The sequence below is a fragment of the Convolutriloba macropyga genome, chromosome 2 (assembly GCF_964194025.1).
Source record: "Convolutriloba macropyga chromosome 2, txConMacr16.3, whole genome shotgun sequence".
Taxonomy (NCBI): Eukaryota; Metazoa; Xenacoelomorpha; order Acoela; family Convolutidae; genus Convolutriloba; species Convolutriloba macropyga.
The window spans coordinates 18,877,689-18,893,769 of record NC_134469.1 but is presented as its reverse complement, the minus strand read 5'-3'; the positions used below and the strand labels follow the sequence as shown (position 1 = coordinate 18,893,769).

General features: G+C 36.1%; 2 protein-coding genes across 3 annotated transcripts in view; both read right to left on the bottom strand.

Moving 5' to 3' along the window:
- Nucleotides 1-16,081, bottom strand: part of LOC142357659 (isocitrate dehydrogenase [NAD] subunit gamma, mitochondrial-like) — a 545,753-nt gene that overhangs the window by 364,379 nt on the left and 165,293 nt on the right. The window lies entirely within an intron of this gene.
- Nucleotides 1-16,081, bottom strand: part of LOC142335174 (uncharacterized) — a 35,972-nt gene that overhangs the window by 6,900 nt on the left and 12,991 nt on the right. Inside the window, exons 3-4 of the mRNA XM_075383546.1 lie at nt 12,533-12,771; nt 7,859-8,331 (exon numbers count right to left, since the gene is read on the bottom strand). Coding sequence (XP_075239661.1) covers nt 7,859-8,331; nt 12,533-12,771 — 712 coding nt within the window. The remainder of the gene's footprint in view (nt 1-7,858; nt 8,332-12,532; nt 12,772-16,081) is intronic.

Genomic DNA, 16,081 nt, shown 5'->3' with positions numbered 1-16,081 from the left:
AACAACAAAAAAGCAACAGTCAAAAACTTCAAAAATGTAAAAGACAAAAAAATCATTGGCATTCAACTGATAACCTGAAATGGAATCAATCGTGCCTCAAAAGAATTTCAAAAACGAACTTCAAAAACGGGAAGAGTAGAAAATTTCTCATATTTTCTAAAAAGAAAAAATTGTGTCGAATTTGTGAAAAATTGTGAATAAAATCGCTGAGAAAATCAAACATGACTCATCGAGAACCAAGACACCTGATAGAATACGTGGTAGACTAATTAAAACACAGAAGCTGGCAAAATAATAAAAAGTATATTTCCTTGAAAAAAACCATAACATAGTCGTGAAAACCGTTACATATGGATTGAAATCATTAGAAGAAATTAAAGATGCCCACCGGAGGGCCAGTACCACAACTCATAAATGGGAAAACAGCAAGTGACAAAACCAAAAGAAAACCTAAAAAAACCTGAAAAGAAATGGCAATAAGCAATACAACTAAAACTTTTCAGAACAAGTAATGTCAAACAAGTCGAAACCATTCAATATGAAAAGAGCTTTAAATCCGTCCAATTAAGACTCATAAGAGAGCCAACGAAGGCTGTCCAAAATAAGACAAAGTGATAGAACAAAATCAGAGATGGAAAAATCCAAAAACAGCTAAATTTTTCGGGGAAAAGTAGCGTAAAATCGTTAAAACCATTAGATTTCAAAATAAATCACCCAATCACATTGACTATGCCTCATAAAGGCTATTGACAACTGTCAAACCCTACAGAAACTACACGAATCACCAATACTTCACGAAAACAAACTCTATAAAACCAATAGTTGCATTTTGACAAGAAAAATAGAAAACAGGACTCAAATTACCTCACGAGAACAATGGCTCTAAAAACAGAATCTTTTCAAACACGAATTTCTCACTTGATTTTAGAAGCAGTTGAAAAAAATTTACGCCACAAAAATAATCATTTCGCTCCTCTTCCTGCTCCGGCGTCATTGAAAGCACTTTTCCAATTGACTTCTCAATGACAGGATGAAGGTCGAAAAAACATATTAGCAAGAAAAAACAACAGGGCAAGTCATGACCTAGAACCAAACAATTTTCTTAACTAAAACTAGACCGGATTAACAAAGCAGCAGAGTGAACGATGAATGGATTGGGAAAAAACATAAAAACACTCCAATCATAAACAACAAGATACGATAAATATCAAAGTTAAAAACCACGTGTGGATTAAAAATTCGAGCGAATTTTGGTTCAAACATTGTTTTCTCACTCTGCTACAAAAGTAGAGAAAATTTGAGGCCACAAAACCACTCATTTTCACTTCACTTCCTATTTCGTCATGAAAAAACTTATTAATTTAATTTGACCTAAAAACTAAGAAAATGCGCGAACAGACATATCATGACAATTCCTGAACTACAATGCAAAGAATTGAATTATCTAAGGACCCGGCAACATTTTTGCAGCCACATCAAAACAAGACAGGCAGCAAAACCCTTTGACCCTATAGGCGTAAAAATGAAACACTCAACAGACTACCCCAAAATTGCCGCCAATGATTCCCACAACATTGATTAGGATCTAAAAACAAAAGAAAAATAAATTACATTAGAATTAATGGGTATTTTTTATTCCAATTCGTAGTTAGACATACATCTCTTGAGAGGATACAGGGAGCGAGCAAATCAATACCAATAAGCATTAAAAGGATCTTTTCAACAATTACCCTCCTTTTGCAAAATGGGGGCTATTCTTGAAGAGAGTTTAGGCGAGCAATTTATTAACCAATCAGAGACGACTAATAACTTTCCATACTATGTTAAACTGAATAAAATAAAATACGCCATGCTATGTTAGATAGTCGCTTTAGAATATTAAGTAACAAAATTTCCGACTGGCGGGTCGGTTGGCGCACTTCACAGCGATAACCAACCCGCGAATTCCGGATTACATCCCGCAGTGCATGAGAGGCACGGCTGTGAACAGCGGTCCGCAATTGCGCTCAAAATGATATTCCACTATCTAAACTGTAGGCCGAATATTGTGGAAATATATAGCACAGAGGGGGGGGGGGGGTTCTCTACTCGGTACCAACGCCGGGGGCAATTTTTGAAAGCACACCATTAGAGAACTAACATTTATAAGAACAAAGTTCAAGTAGAGGCATATAAAATGGACAATATTGCTTTATCCCATTTCTAATTTTGATTCCTTTTTTATAGTGATTATGTTCATTCTAGACCCTTTTTCTGAGTAACAGATCGTTTTTCAGTTTTTCTTCGACGAAAAATGTAAAAACTAATTGATGTAAGACAACTTGACAACTTTTTTTAAAGTGCAAACTATTTTGATTTCATTTTGTTAGAAATACAGCTGTTACTTAATGAGAGGTAGCCGGGGCTATTACCAATACCAAAAGGCATTAAAGATGGTAACTAAGACTTATATAACAAAGTTTAAGTATCAGGCATCTAATATAGGGTTTTATGGACTTTCTCCATCGTATGGACTTTCTCCATTGGATCCCGTTTCTAATTTTTATATTATTTTTCAATACTGATACTAGATTGCAGTACTGACACTAATATTATTCTTCAATACTAGATTGCTATTTTTCTATACTGATACTAGATTGATACTAGTAGCCTAGAGAAGTCAAAAAGATTTTATCCAAAATTTAGAAAAAGCGCCAAATAAGAGAACGGTTATTAACAAAAAATCTATAAACAATTAGAAAAATTCGGTTAGCAAGATTGAGTTCTTCCAGAATCACCAGAAAAACAACACTTCTAAAATTATTGACTCTACCTACGCATACAAAGAATGATTGCATATGTGAACCAATGATAGACAAAGCAAAAAAGACAAAAAATATAGCCAGCAAATTGCCAGAAAATAGCCGCGATAGCTTCTGAAGTCTCAAAAACATAGTAAAGACAGACCGAAAACGTTGCTTCTTGCCATTGAAGGTTGAAATGTTAGATTTTAAATATCCTGTATAATTTATTGCTGCTTCGATTAACTGCCCTTAACTAACATTCAATTAGATTAATATACACTCAATTGACCTTATCGCTTCGAATTCAAGTACGAAAAGTCAATTTGAGAGTGAGGAAGTCAATTTTGAGGTAGGTCAAATGTCAACAAAATTTAATCACATGAATGCAAAAAAAACTCGCTTCACAAAGAGTGCAGAATAATTACAAAAACCATAACAAAAATCTTGACAAAATAAAAAAGCACAGCATGACAAATCATGAAACATTTCAAAGAATTTTCACTAACTAAACAAAAAAACTAGAACTAAAACGCACTATGAGTGGATTGGAAAAACCATTTAAAAATTCGATCAAAAAATCGAAAAAAATAAGTAAAAGTCAATGTCAAAATGCAATAAGTGAACAAAAAACCACAAGCGATGAACACCAAATTCTCACTCAACTTTTAAATTCGAGTGAAGAAAAATCACGCCTCAAAACCCCGCTCGCTTTTTCGTTCTACTTCCTGTTTTGGCGCGACCAAAATCATCACTCCAAATTGACCTGAAAAATTATGAAAATGTGTGAACATAAATTAAAAACAACCTTGCCAGAGGAATTCCACAAAGAATTTGGAGAAAATTAACCTTCTTCACTGACTTGATGTATCCTTACAGTAATCATTTTCAGACAGTAACACGAAAACTTTAAAAACTGAAAAAGTATCTGATAAATTTTTATTGGAAAGGGTCGGAAAAAGACTTTGTAAAACAAGAATAAAGATAGTTTGCAATAAACTGATACCAATTGACAAAAATGGAAAGTGTTCATAAAGTTGATGACGCAGGTCAAAATTTAAAAATATTCGTTATAAAATTCAAACAAAATTCTCCACAAAACGCTACAATGCAACTTGCTAGCCAATATTTGGAGGAAAAGTTTAATGACATTCTCTGCTACATCAGTCAACCATCAATACTTAGGAGAGACATATTAGAAAACAATTTAAAACAGCAAAAAAGTGAAAAATTAGAATTTTGTATTAATTGTTTCTGTGAAAAATGCACTGTCTAGCTTTCAAACGTCACCTCAGATTAACAACGCCCATAGAATTGCTATTAACTAAGAACTCTATTAAGAACGGTATTAGTTAAGAAAAAATGCAGGGAGAACCATGGATTTTGAAAAGCAAAAACTTGGCAAAATGTACTCGATTTTCTTTAGCAAAATTAACTCAGAATTAAAATCAATCAAAAATGAGAGACAGCCTGATTTCAACCACAAAACTTCCCAAAAGTAATAAAAAAAGAATACAATAAAATTGTCCAAAAAGCTTAAAACAATGCAAAATGGTAAAAATAGCTCAAAATTCACACCAAATGTGAAAAATTCACTTCACGTTGTCAAAAATACTTCCAAACGCAATAGTACCAAATTTGAATATTGAGAGAAACACCTTTGACTTAAAAAATTGGAGTTAAAAATAAAAGACTGCTTCGAGAAAGCTGCACTGATCAAAAAATTTCGATCGCTTAGCGAAAAATTATTTCACACCTGCTTTTCTCGCTCTCTCAAAAATGCTGCATGAACTGAAAATCGCTCTCTTCTCTCTACTCTTCAATTGGTTGAACCATTTGAACTAAACACTGTTTTCACGTGCGGCATTGACTTCCAAATCCTGTTTTAAATACACTCTAAAACATTATCGATAAAAAGACGCTCCACCAATACTCCTCTTCGAATCCTAAAAAGACAGCACCCCAAAACTTCAAATTCTCTGAATTGTGAAAATTAAGAGAAAGACTATAATAGCCTCGGCTATCGCTTCGCGGCTATTGACAAAATTATTGGCAAAAATTAGAAAATCTTGAAGATCAGTGGCGTCAAAGTAAGAGAACCATATAACTACATGCCAAAATCCCGGACCACTGAATATCAGAAAAATTTGCCTTTGAGCAGTTCTATTGGCTGGAAAAGGGACAATAGAGCTACAAATGACGGCAAGATTCACAAATTCACTTACATATCTTGAACATAACTGACTAAACGTCAGAAGAATTGCTCTCGTACGACTAGTGGGAGGCTTTAATCAATTGCAGCCTGCTTTAGTCGGGGGAGGGAGGGGGAGCATAAATGAGACTAAGAAGTTTTTTTTAAACAAGTAAATTGAAAATATAACCCAGGGGTTAAATATTACAAGTTTAAAATTATATAAACAAAATCAGAACAATGTTAAAAATCAAAATTAGTGGTTCCGTTTTCTAAAGGTAAAAATAACTTTTGAAGCCACCAACGTTCCTTTCCAACGGTACAAGTTTGAATTGTTGGAGCAGATGCTGTTTTAACATGCGTTTAATCTTTGATTTTGATCTGATAGTCCGGACATCACGCGGAAGTTTATTCCACTTTTGGATGCTTCTTTTTTGTATTGATCGACTGCTCGACCTTAAGAGAATCAGCTGTTCAGTTCTGTTGTTTTTTCTTACTAAGACATTACCACTTAGACAAAAACGCTCAGTTCAGTGTGTTTTCAATAATGAAATATCATTTCTAAGTTTTGAAACACTCATCTGGCTTATTAAAAGTTCTGCAGGCAAAATGTCAGATTTTACTAACGAGATATGTAGATCTCTCAAACTTTTTTCTCATATAGCAAACTTTAATACCCCAATTGATTTGTCGATTAATTCGCTGCATTGCAGAGAAACTCAAGTTCTGAAAAAATAGAGCACTGAATGTTAAATGAGAAAGGACTAGGGATTTGAATAGCATCAATCGTGCTTCCAGAGGTAACTGATAACGTAAAAGGTATATGGATCTAATCGCTGTGGCCATATTTGATTGGACTTTGTTGAGTTGTACATGAAAATTTAGTTTAGAATCAATTATTATACCCAAGTATCTGCAGTGACTTTGTGGTTTAATTTCTTGTCCCCGAAAAACTATTGGATCAAAAATTTCATGTTCCTTCGAGACGCAAAGAAGTTCAGTTTTACCGGTATTTATGATTAATTTGTTTTGCTTTAGAAAATTATCTGTTTTCTCCAGTATTTCAGAAACACATTTTTCCAGTTCGCTCCAGTTAGCAGAAACAATGTCAGTTCGCTGACATTGTTTCTGCTAAAATGGAAACTTGTGTCATCAGCAAATTGAATTATGTCGAAGTTTCCTTGTACCTTTTCTCGAAAATCATTAATATAGAGAAGAAAAACTAGTGGCCCTAAAACCGTTCCCTGTGGAACACCATGATTTGTTTCCAACCATTCTGAGTAAACATCATTTATCTTAACACACTGCTGTCTGTTTTTAAGAAATGAAGCAAATAATTCAACTGCACTCTCTGAAAAACCGTAAGCTTCATTTTTTTTGAAAAATTTCGTGCGATATTGAATTAAATGCTTTAGCTAGATCTATAAAAACAGCAACTGAAACTTTTAAGTTATCATAGTTTTCTTGTATGCTTCGATTAAGTGTAAAACAGCATCTGTAGAAGACTTATGTTTTTGAAATCCAAACTGTGTACCGTTCAAAATTTTTTCCTTTTTGTATAAATTCGTTAACCTGATTGAGAAGTATACGCTCAAAGAGTTTTGCAAACATTGGAGTAATTGAGATAGGCCTATAGTTCTCGCAAATTTTTACGTCCCCTTTTTTGTAGACCGGACTAATGAAAGCAATTTTTAAATTTTCCGGGAAAATATTTTGACTAATGCATGTGTTAAAAACAAATTGCAAATGGGTTCCGATTGGAAGCTTTGCTGCCTTGATTGCCCAAGCATTAAAAACTCCTGGACCCGGAGACTTATTTTTGTCGAGTGAATCGATGGCATCATATAGTTCCTTTAGTGTAACTGTTCTGAAGCAAAACTTTTCCCTAACTTCTATGCGAGAAATATTTGGAGCGCTCACATATTGTCCATTGTATAAGCCTAGTTTTTGGAAACTTCTATTGAGACAATTTGCAATATCAAGTTCATTTTCTACTTCTGTTTCACCGTCGACTAGTTTGTCTATAACGAGACACTCCCTTTCTTTGCCAATTCTTTTTTTGATGAAACTCCATTGTTCTTTACTTGTTGGTAGTTCTTTGAAAAATTGTTTGCAAAACTCGTTTTGGGCTGTTTTTAAACGCCTATTAACTAAATTTCTCTGATATTTGAAAATGGTATGCGCTTGTTCCGATGGGTTATTTTTCCAGATATTAAAAAGTCTAGGTTTTTTGGCGATTTCTTCTCTCAACTCTTTTGTCAGCCAAGGTTTTTCAGCAATTTTTGTTTCTGGTTGAAAGCTTTTTATAAGTGGGGCGTGGAACTCTAGAGTAGTACTGAAAACGTTTATGAAAGCATTGTACATGCTATTTCCATCTTCACATTGATATAAGTTACTCCAGTCCTGATTTGAAAGATCAATACTAAATTTATTTGCATAAAACTTTCTTTTATTTCTACTGATAAAACTTTGCTTCCTGTTTTTAGGTTCAACAGGAAAATTGGTAGTGTATAAAACAATCAAGTGATCCATTTCAACTGATGGCGAAAAAATCTGAACATCTTGAATTTGGTTTTTGCTGGAAAACCCATGATCGATTAGTGTTACGCCTTGGCTGGGCTTAAGTTCAATAGTGGGCTTCAAATAACCACATTAGAGGTTAACATATACCACTTTTAAGATTTAAAGTAAAAAAAATGGCATCAGTTTCGGCGCACTTTACATTTGACTTTAAGTATTAAATTGCCGCCAATTGAATTCAGCGTTTCAAGAGTATTTTTGTTTCAAGAGCGTTTCAATTGAATTTTGTTCAAGAGCAAGCAAAAACAGAAAGGATAGAGATAATAGCTAAACACCATTTCAGAATTTATAAACTAAGGTCCCTAACCCTGCATTGATAAGGCCGCTCGCCAGTATGTTTGGCCCGCATGTGTTGCTTCAAATGGCACAACTGCTTAAACCTGGAATCGCACTCCAGGCAAGGGTACGGCTTCTCCCCCGTGTGCACACGCATGTGCTGTTCCAATTGTGAATTCTGTGGGAACCCTTTCCCGCATTGCGAACACGCGTACTTCCCTGTAATTCGCCTAGGAAACTTTTTTGAAGGCCTGCCCGGTTTCCGTGGAAAGAGATCACTCTCGGCTATTGTAGTATTACTGATAGATGAGTCATCAACTGAGTCGGTGTTTCCGTTCATATTGGTCACATTGGAAGACGATAGATTGCTGTTTGACACTGTTGTGTTATTGCTTAACTTGGGTGATCCAAGTGGATTCGAATTATTCATACTCTGCACGGATGCTTGTAACATTGACTGTTGATTGACAAGACCCGTCACTCCCTGGTCTAATGGCATTATACCTAAATACAGAGTACAATAAAAAGCAATATGCTTCATTAACAACCGACGGCTTGACGATCAGTTTACAAGTTTGAAATATCCACTCACTCAGAGTAACGTTTTACTCGAGAAATAAACCAGGAAAAGGAGTCCCGGCTGTCTTTTTCATAAAGACCTTGGCTAGCTACCTTCCATACTAAGCTAACGAATGAAAACGTTCATTGTCGATCAAGCAATTCTACTGCAATTTAGATACTCATATTTCCGTACTTATCACAGAGTTATTCAAATCATAGGCTCAAAATTCACACAAGAGCGACTTACATAAAGTTTAAAAAAATGAAAACGCCCTATATGGACAAAGCTTCATTCGCAAAGACATCACATCTCTAACAAAACTATTGCTTCAATTTGGCTAGCAGCATGCATGTTCTTTGACCAAACTGTTTTCGGAAGTAATCTGCAGATTGCAAAAAAAGCCGCGAAACAGATATGCGTGCAGTAAAACAGAAATAGAAACAAAGAGTTCACTTTATGGATCTTCCGATGCGTTTTTTATGGACAAAAAGCGATTGAGACGTCATATGGTCCTAACAACAATAGGAACGACGAAATAAAAAACAACCGGACAAGTACTGACGCAATTCAAAGAACTTTCATTGACCAAAAAACTAGACCTAGAACAGACTATGAATGCATTGCGAGAACTTGTAAAATAACAAAAAAAAATGTCAAAATCAATGTCAAAATTCCGCATTTTAACAAACAATCCTAAGCGAGAATGCGAATTTCTGCTCAAACACCATTTTGTCACCCTGCTTAAAAATTAGAGCAAAGAAATTCACGCCGCAAAAGCGCCTGCTTTTCTGCTCCACATCCTGTTTCGGCGTGACCAAAATCGTCACTTCAATTTGACTTCATAAATCATGAAACTGTGTGAACGAAAATTTTAAAAAAGACGCCGCCCCAATACATTTCATATTCGTTGAATTGTAAAAAAGAAAGCTCATCAATACAATTCAGATTCTTTGCATTGGAAACAGAACTGGCAGATTGGTCGAAAATGACCACGATAGCTTTGTAGATATGCAGTCTCAAAAAGAGAGTAAAAAGACATCTCAAAATGAAATTTATTTTTCTCATTAAAGGCTGCGATGTTACTTTTGGATTAAAAATCTGTATATCCTAAAGCTGCTTCTATTAGCTGCTCTCTAAGAAACTTCAATTAGAATTGAACACATTAACTTGACCTTATCTTCTAGAATCAAAGTAAAGAAAATTCAATTCGAGAGAAGTTATTAGTAAGAGTGAGGTAAGTCATGTGTGACCAAAACATTAATCACGCGAATAAACAAATAAATCACTCCACTGGGAGAGCAAAATGACGTCACTCACGCAATTCAGTTGATATGGGCTGAACGAATGAACAAACAGCGTTTGAGACGTCATAAGATCGTAACAACAACCTTGATGAAATAAAAAACAGCAGTACCAGTACTGACACAATTCAGAGAAATTTCTTTGACCAAACAACAAACTAGACCTAGAATCGCCCACGAAAGCATTGCAAAAACTTGTTATAAAAAACATAAAACCCGAACAAAAAACAGTAAAAAATCAATGTCAAAATGACGCATTTGAAAAAAAATCCCAAGCTAGAAAGCAAATTTTTGCTCAAACTCCATTTTGCCACTCGTTAAAAAAGGGCAAAAAATCCGAGCCACAAAACCAGTTGCTTTTCTGGTTCACTTCTTGTTTCGGCGTGACCAAAATCATCAGTTCAATTTGACTGCAAAAATCATAAAACTATGTGAACGGATCTTAAAAAAAGACAACCCCCCAATACAATTCTTTGAATCGTAAAAGCACCCCAATAGAATTCAAAATCTTTGCAATGCAAACACATCTGGCAGATTAGTAAGAAACATCCGCCATAGCTTTGTAGATCTGCGGGCCCAAAAATATAGTAGAAAAGACAGATCGAAACAAAATTTATTCTCACTAAAGGCTGCGATTTCGAATTTGGATTTAAAATCTGTATAAACTATTACTGCTTCTATTGGCTGCTCTCTAAGGAACTTCGATTAGAAACTTACACACAAACTTGACCTCATCATTTCAATGACCAAGCGAAAAACTTGACCTAGAACGGACTAAGCATGCATTGCGAAAACTTTTAAAAAAAATAAAAAAAAAACGAGAAAAACAGTAAAAATCAATGCCAAAATGCCGCATTTGAAAAGTCCTCGGCGAGAAAGCGAATATTTGCTCAAACGACATTTTCTCACTCTACATTCAAATGAGAAAAAAAATCACGCCGCAAAAGCCGCCTGCTTTTTCTGCTCCAAAAAGAAAAAAACATGTGAACGGATCTTTAAAACAAGACAACGCCCTGTTCCAATTCTTTGGATAGTAAAAAAAGCACCCCAATACAATTCAAAGTCTTTGCATTGTAAACATAGCCGCCAGATTGGTAGAAATTATTCGCGTTAGCTTCGTAGATATGCTGTTTCAAAAAGACAGATCAAAAAGAAATTTATTCTCATTAAAGATTGCAATGTAATATTTGGATAAAAATCTGCATAGCTTATTGATGCTTCTATTAGCTGCTCTCCACAAAAATTCAATTAGACTGGCACACACCCACTTGACCATATCTCCTTGATTCAACCTAAAATATCGATTAGAGAATAGGGAGTCATTTTTAAGGGTGAGGTAAGTCATGTGTGACCAACAATTTAATCACGCAAATGAACAAAAATGGTCCAAGTCTGAGTAAAAAAGACGTCACGCACGCAGTTCAATTAAACTCATCACGTGAACGAATGAACAGAGCGATTGAGACGTCATATGGTTGTAACAACAATCTTGACGAAATAAAAAACAGCAGGACATGTACTGACACAATTCAAAGAATTTTCATTGAATTTTTGCTTAAACACCATTTTGTCACTCCAGTTTAAAATTAGAGTAAAAAATTAACGCCGCAAAACGACTTGCTTTTCGCTCCAGTTCCTGTTTCGGCGTGACCAAAATCACCACTCCAATTTGACTTCAAAAATCATGAAAATGTGTGAGCAGATCTTAAAAAAAACTCTTTGAATTGTTAAAAACATAGCAGGACAAGTCCTGTCGTACAATTCAACGAATTTTCATTAACTAAACAAAAGACTAGACCTAGTAGAAACTATGAGTGGACTGGGAAAACCATTTCTAAAAAAAATCAGATCAAAAAATTAAAAAAAAAAAGAACATCAAAGTTAAAATGCAGCATGTGAACAAAAAAAAAAAATGGCGAAAAAGTGAAATTTGGTTTAAACAAAACAACTAGGCCTAAAATGAACTATGAATGGATTGGCAAAAACGTTAAAAAAATCCGATCTAAAAAATCGAAAAACAGTAAAAAAATCTAAGTGAAATTGCCGCGTTTGAACAAAAAATCACTAAGCGACAAAGCGAATTTTTATTCAAACGCCGTTTTCTCACTCTACTTTAAAATTAGAGTTAAAAAATTTCACGCCGCAAAACCACTCGCTTTTTCGCTCCACTTCCTGTTTCGGCGTGACCAAAATCACTACTCCAATTTGACTTCAAAAATCATGCCAATAATAGCCTCGGTTATCGCTTTCCGACCATTAATAAAAAAGGACCGCTATAAAAGCCGGCTGAGAAGAGGAGCGCGGCTTTTAATAAAACTAATTTCATTTCTTTATTTGACTTGTAGTATTTTAACTTCCGACAATTGAGTTCAGCAGCTTAAAACTGTGTATGAGAGAAGAATTTAGCCCACGCAACACAGCAAGTTAAGGACGTAAAAGTTACTCGAAAGTCAAAAATCAAATTGAACAACTCGTTAATTCCATAGCTCGAACATTGTAGCTTCTGAAGCTTTAAGCTGCAGCAGGTTCTGAAGCTCCAACTCCAGCATCGTTGTCAATATCGAAATCGAGTCGCGAAAAAGAAGAACAACGCCAACGCCAAAATTGCGACGAACTTCGTGGGAAAGCAATACATAACAGAGAAAAAATAGCATTGATCTTCATGGAGACGTAATAGATCTCCACCATAAATACCGTCCGATAAAGTGTCTCGCATAAATTGTTCTATTCAATTACCACTTTTGCAGATAATACCGTAAAACCTTCAGCAGTACATTAGCTATATATAAAAGCATGTATTATCGTATGCTGAAAACCTTAAAGTGGTTTAGACGAAGCATACCTGTCCCGTTATTGAAAGTATTGATGTTGGGCAGTCTCAGAGAAGAGGGCAAAGGCGAGGCTCGAGCAGTATCGCTTCCACTGCTAGATAGAAGTGGTTCACTGGGAAACGGACTGGAATTGTCGGAATCTACTCGGAGGAAGTTGAGGTGATTAGGTGGTGCCTCGTGAATACCAGCAGCCAGCTGGTTGTAGTAGCTAACGATTGAATAAGTAAGCGCTACTTTGTCCTCCAGCGTTCTGAAATACAAATTTAGCGATAGTAACGATTGCTAACAAACATAACCAACTAACGTCGGGCGAATTGCTCTCAAATGGCCGGCGAGTGGTTGGCTTTGTCAGTAGGGGGGGGGGGGGGGGGGTTCCGGGGGCAACAGTGGGAGGGGGATCAGCGGGGGGGGGGGGTGCCTTCAACCTCTAAGAAACGATATTCACACCATAAGTATAAGTCTTCATTCACTCTCTGTGAATTGCTACTCGGAGAGTTGAACGGCACTAGTGAGCTGAACGGCACTTAATGCCCGCTGGGCGCTACCTGTTTATCCCGTTTTTGAGGTCAAAAAGTCAACAGGGTCAGACGGAAAATCGCATAAAAAAAGACCGGTAGGACTAATATAACTGCTACAAACTTTGTTTGAGAGCAATTAAACACTTCTAACCTAATTGTTCAATTCTTGCAACTTACCACAAATAATTTGCAGAATTAATCCTTTCCAGAGCAAATAAGGCATCGATTCTTCAACTAATACGTGAGTTCATGCAATATCCAAAGCCTCTACAGTTAAGAGTCGCATAGACACTACTTCCTATAGCCTAATTGTTGTGATAAACTTATTAAATAGTTTCCGAGAATGTCTGATGTCGGCGAACGTGCCAATGGGGTGACTATCCCAAGTGACCAGATGCCAATAATTTCCCAACCTGGTACAGCACCAAGTACTGAGAATGAGCCCCCACTACCCGACCTGCGTTTTCACGATCAAACACCGTTATCAAAGCCGGACAACAAAAGATCTCGACTTCTGCTAGGATCTTCTCCAACTGAGGAAGATAATTCAGACGACGCAAGAATACAAAAGTTTGTTGACGAAGCCATCCAAAGAACAATATCAAGCATGCTGCCAAAAATTGTGGAAACACTGCGGACAGAAATCAAAGACACTTTATCCAATGCTATAACGAAAGCCGTGTCAGACATGAAGACAGAAATAATGGGCGAATTGAGGGAGGATATAGTTTTCGTTGACAAAAAATCAGAACTGAAAACATTATGTGAAACAGAACAACTGGAAACCTATAATAGACGCGATAACCTTAAAATTCTTGGAATCAATGAAAACCTGCATGAGGACGGCCACTTAGAAACACCATCAGAAACAATTGAAAAAGTTCTCAACGTTTCGAACATCATCGAATCAAAAGTAACTGCGAACGACATCTCCATTGCTCATCGGCTTGGCACGAAAAGTACTGCTCGTCCAATAATAGTCAACTTTTCGCGACGCATTGCTAAAGTGAACATGCTGACAAATAAGAAACTCAAAGACAACCCCCTGGCCAACAACGTACGGATCATTGAGGATATCAGTCGATCAAGAGTCAAGTTCCTCAATCTAATGCGAACCGATCCCCGAAATGCTTCCGCATGGACCAAAGAAGGAACAGTATTCTTCACGGAGCCCAACAGTCAACAAATCAACAAGTTCAACAACCTCTATGATGGAGGAATCCTACTCAATTATAGCTTGGATGATGTTTTGTACTGTTTTCGGAACAACTAACATAAATAATTCAAAAAATGTTACTGCTGATGTTCCGAATATGCCTTTAAAAACCAAAGTCTCTGTTATGCATTTAAATGTACGATCTCTAAAGCCCCACTATGAGAAACTGGAAGCGTTAATTTTGAGTCTGGAGTCTCCACCAGACGTAATATGTCTGACTGAAACTTGGCTAACGTCAAATGATGATCCAAAATGTTATTTGTTACCGGGATATAGACAGTTCGTTTTTCGAAACCGAAAATCAACAGGTGGAGGAGTAATGATGCAATTACATGAAAATTGCGTTATACTAAGCGAGAAAGATAGTCCATTGGAAGAGAGCATTTTATCAGACATTTCAATTCATGGGCATATATACTCCTTTCTGACTCTATACAACAAATCACGTCCAAATAAACAACTGTTTCTTGACCAATTAGACCAATTCCTTGAGCGAAACGCTTCTCATTCAACTCCTATGATCATATGTGGGGATACTAACATCGATGTTCTCAAAAATAATGCACTTATCAAAAACTATCTCAATATAATAACGGCTAATGGTTTTAATTGTTTCGCTAATGAACCCACCAGAGAGACAGAAAACACCTCCACCTGCCTGGATCATTTTATTTTCCAAAATATAAATCTGACGCGTTCTTTCGTATTGAAAGAAGAGAATATCTCTGATCATTACCCGGTATTAATAGAATGGGATTCATGTCAACTCGAAAAGCCCGAGATCTCATTTCGTGACACGTCCTTCTTAAAAAACAAATCATTACATGATGAATTTCTTCAAAGACTGGGCAAAAGCCTTAGTGCTTGTAATGAAAAATTTTTCACCGAAGAGGAGCCTGGCTCTGCTTTCAATAAATTCAAAAACATCTTCGAAAATACTTTAAATCTTTTTGCACCTATCAAGAGCTTTAACAAGCCAGCATGTAAAACTCCAAAATGGTTTACCAACACCCTTAAAAATCTGAGAGCAAAAAGAAATCGCGCGCACCTGAAATGGAAACAAAATCCGCACAACGAAGAATACCTAAAAAAATTTAGAAAATTACGTGACAACTTTGAACTAGCCGTTAAAAAATCTAAAAAGAAGTTTTACTGGGATAAATTCAAGGCATGTATTGGAGACTCAAGACAAACCTACAAACTTTTAAATGATTTACGAGGTTCAAGTAGCGACGCTCAAACTGTCCCTGCTCTCACATCGTGTTCGCAGAGGCAGTCGGAGCCTACCGCTGAGGATATAGCAGATAAGTTTAACCATTACTTTACAACGATCGCCAAAGACATTAAAGCTGTTCTGGCCTGAAACCGCTCTACCAGTCTTACCTTCTGTGGAAAAGTCGATCTTTCTATATGAAGTGTCAAATGCTGAAGTTAAACTCATTATTGATCAGCTTGATAACAAATCATCTTCCGGTGATGATAATATCAACAACTTACTCGTAAAAGCATCTGCGCCTGTGGTAATTCTTTACCTAACGCATCTGATAAACAATTCGTTCTCACATGGAATCTTCCCATCAGAACTAACAAAAGCCAAAATCCTCCCATTTCATAAAGATGGAGCAAAGACCGATGAATCAAACTATAGACCAATTTCACTTTTGTTAACCTGGAGCAAAATATATGAAAGATCTATGTACAACAGAGTGTATCAGTATTTAGAAAAATTTTCACTCCTATATTCCAAACAATTCGGCTTCCGATCAAAACACAGTGCAATCGATGCAATTGTTGAATTGACCGAGCGTGCAAAACTACTTCATGGT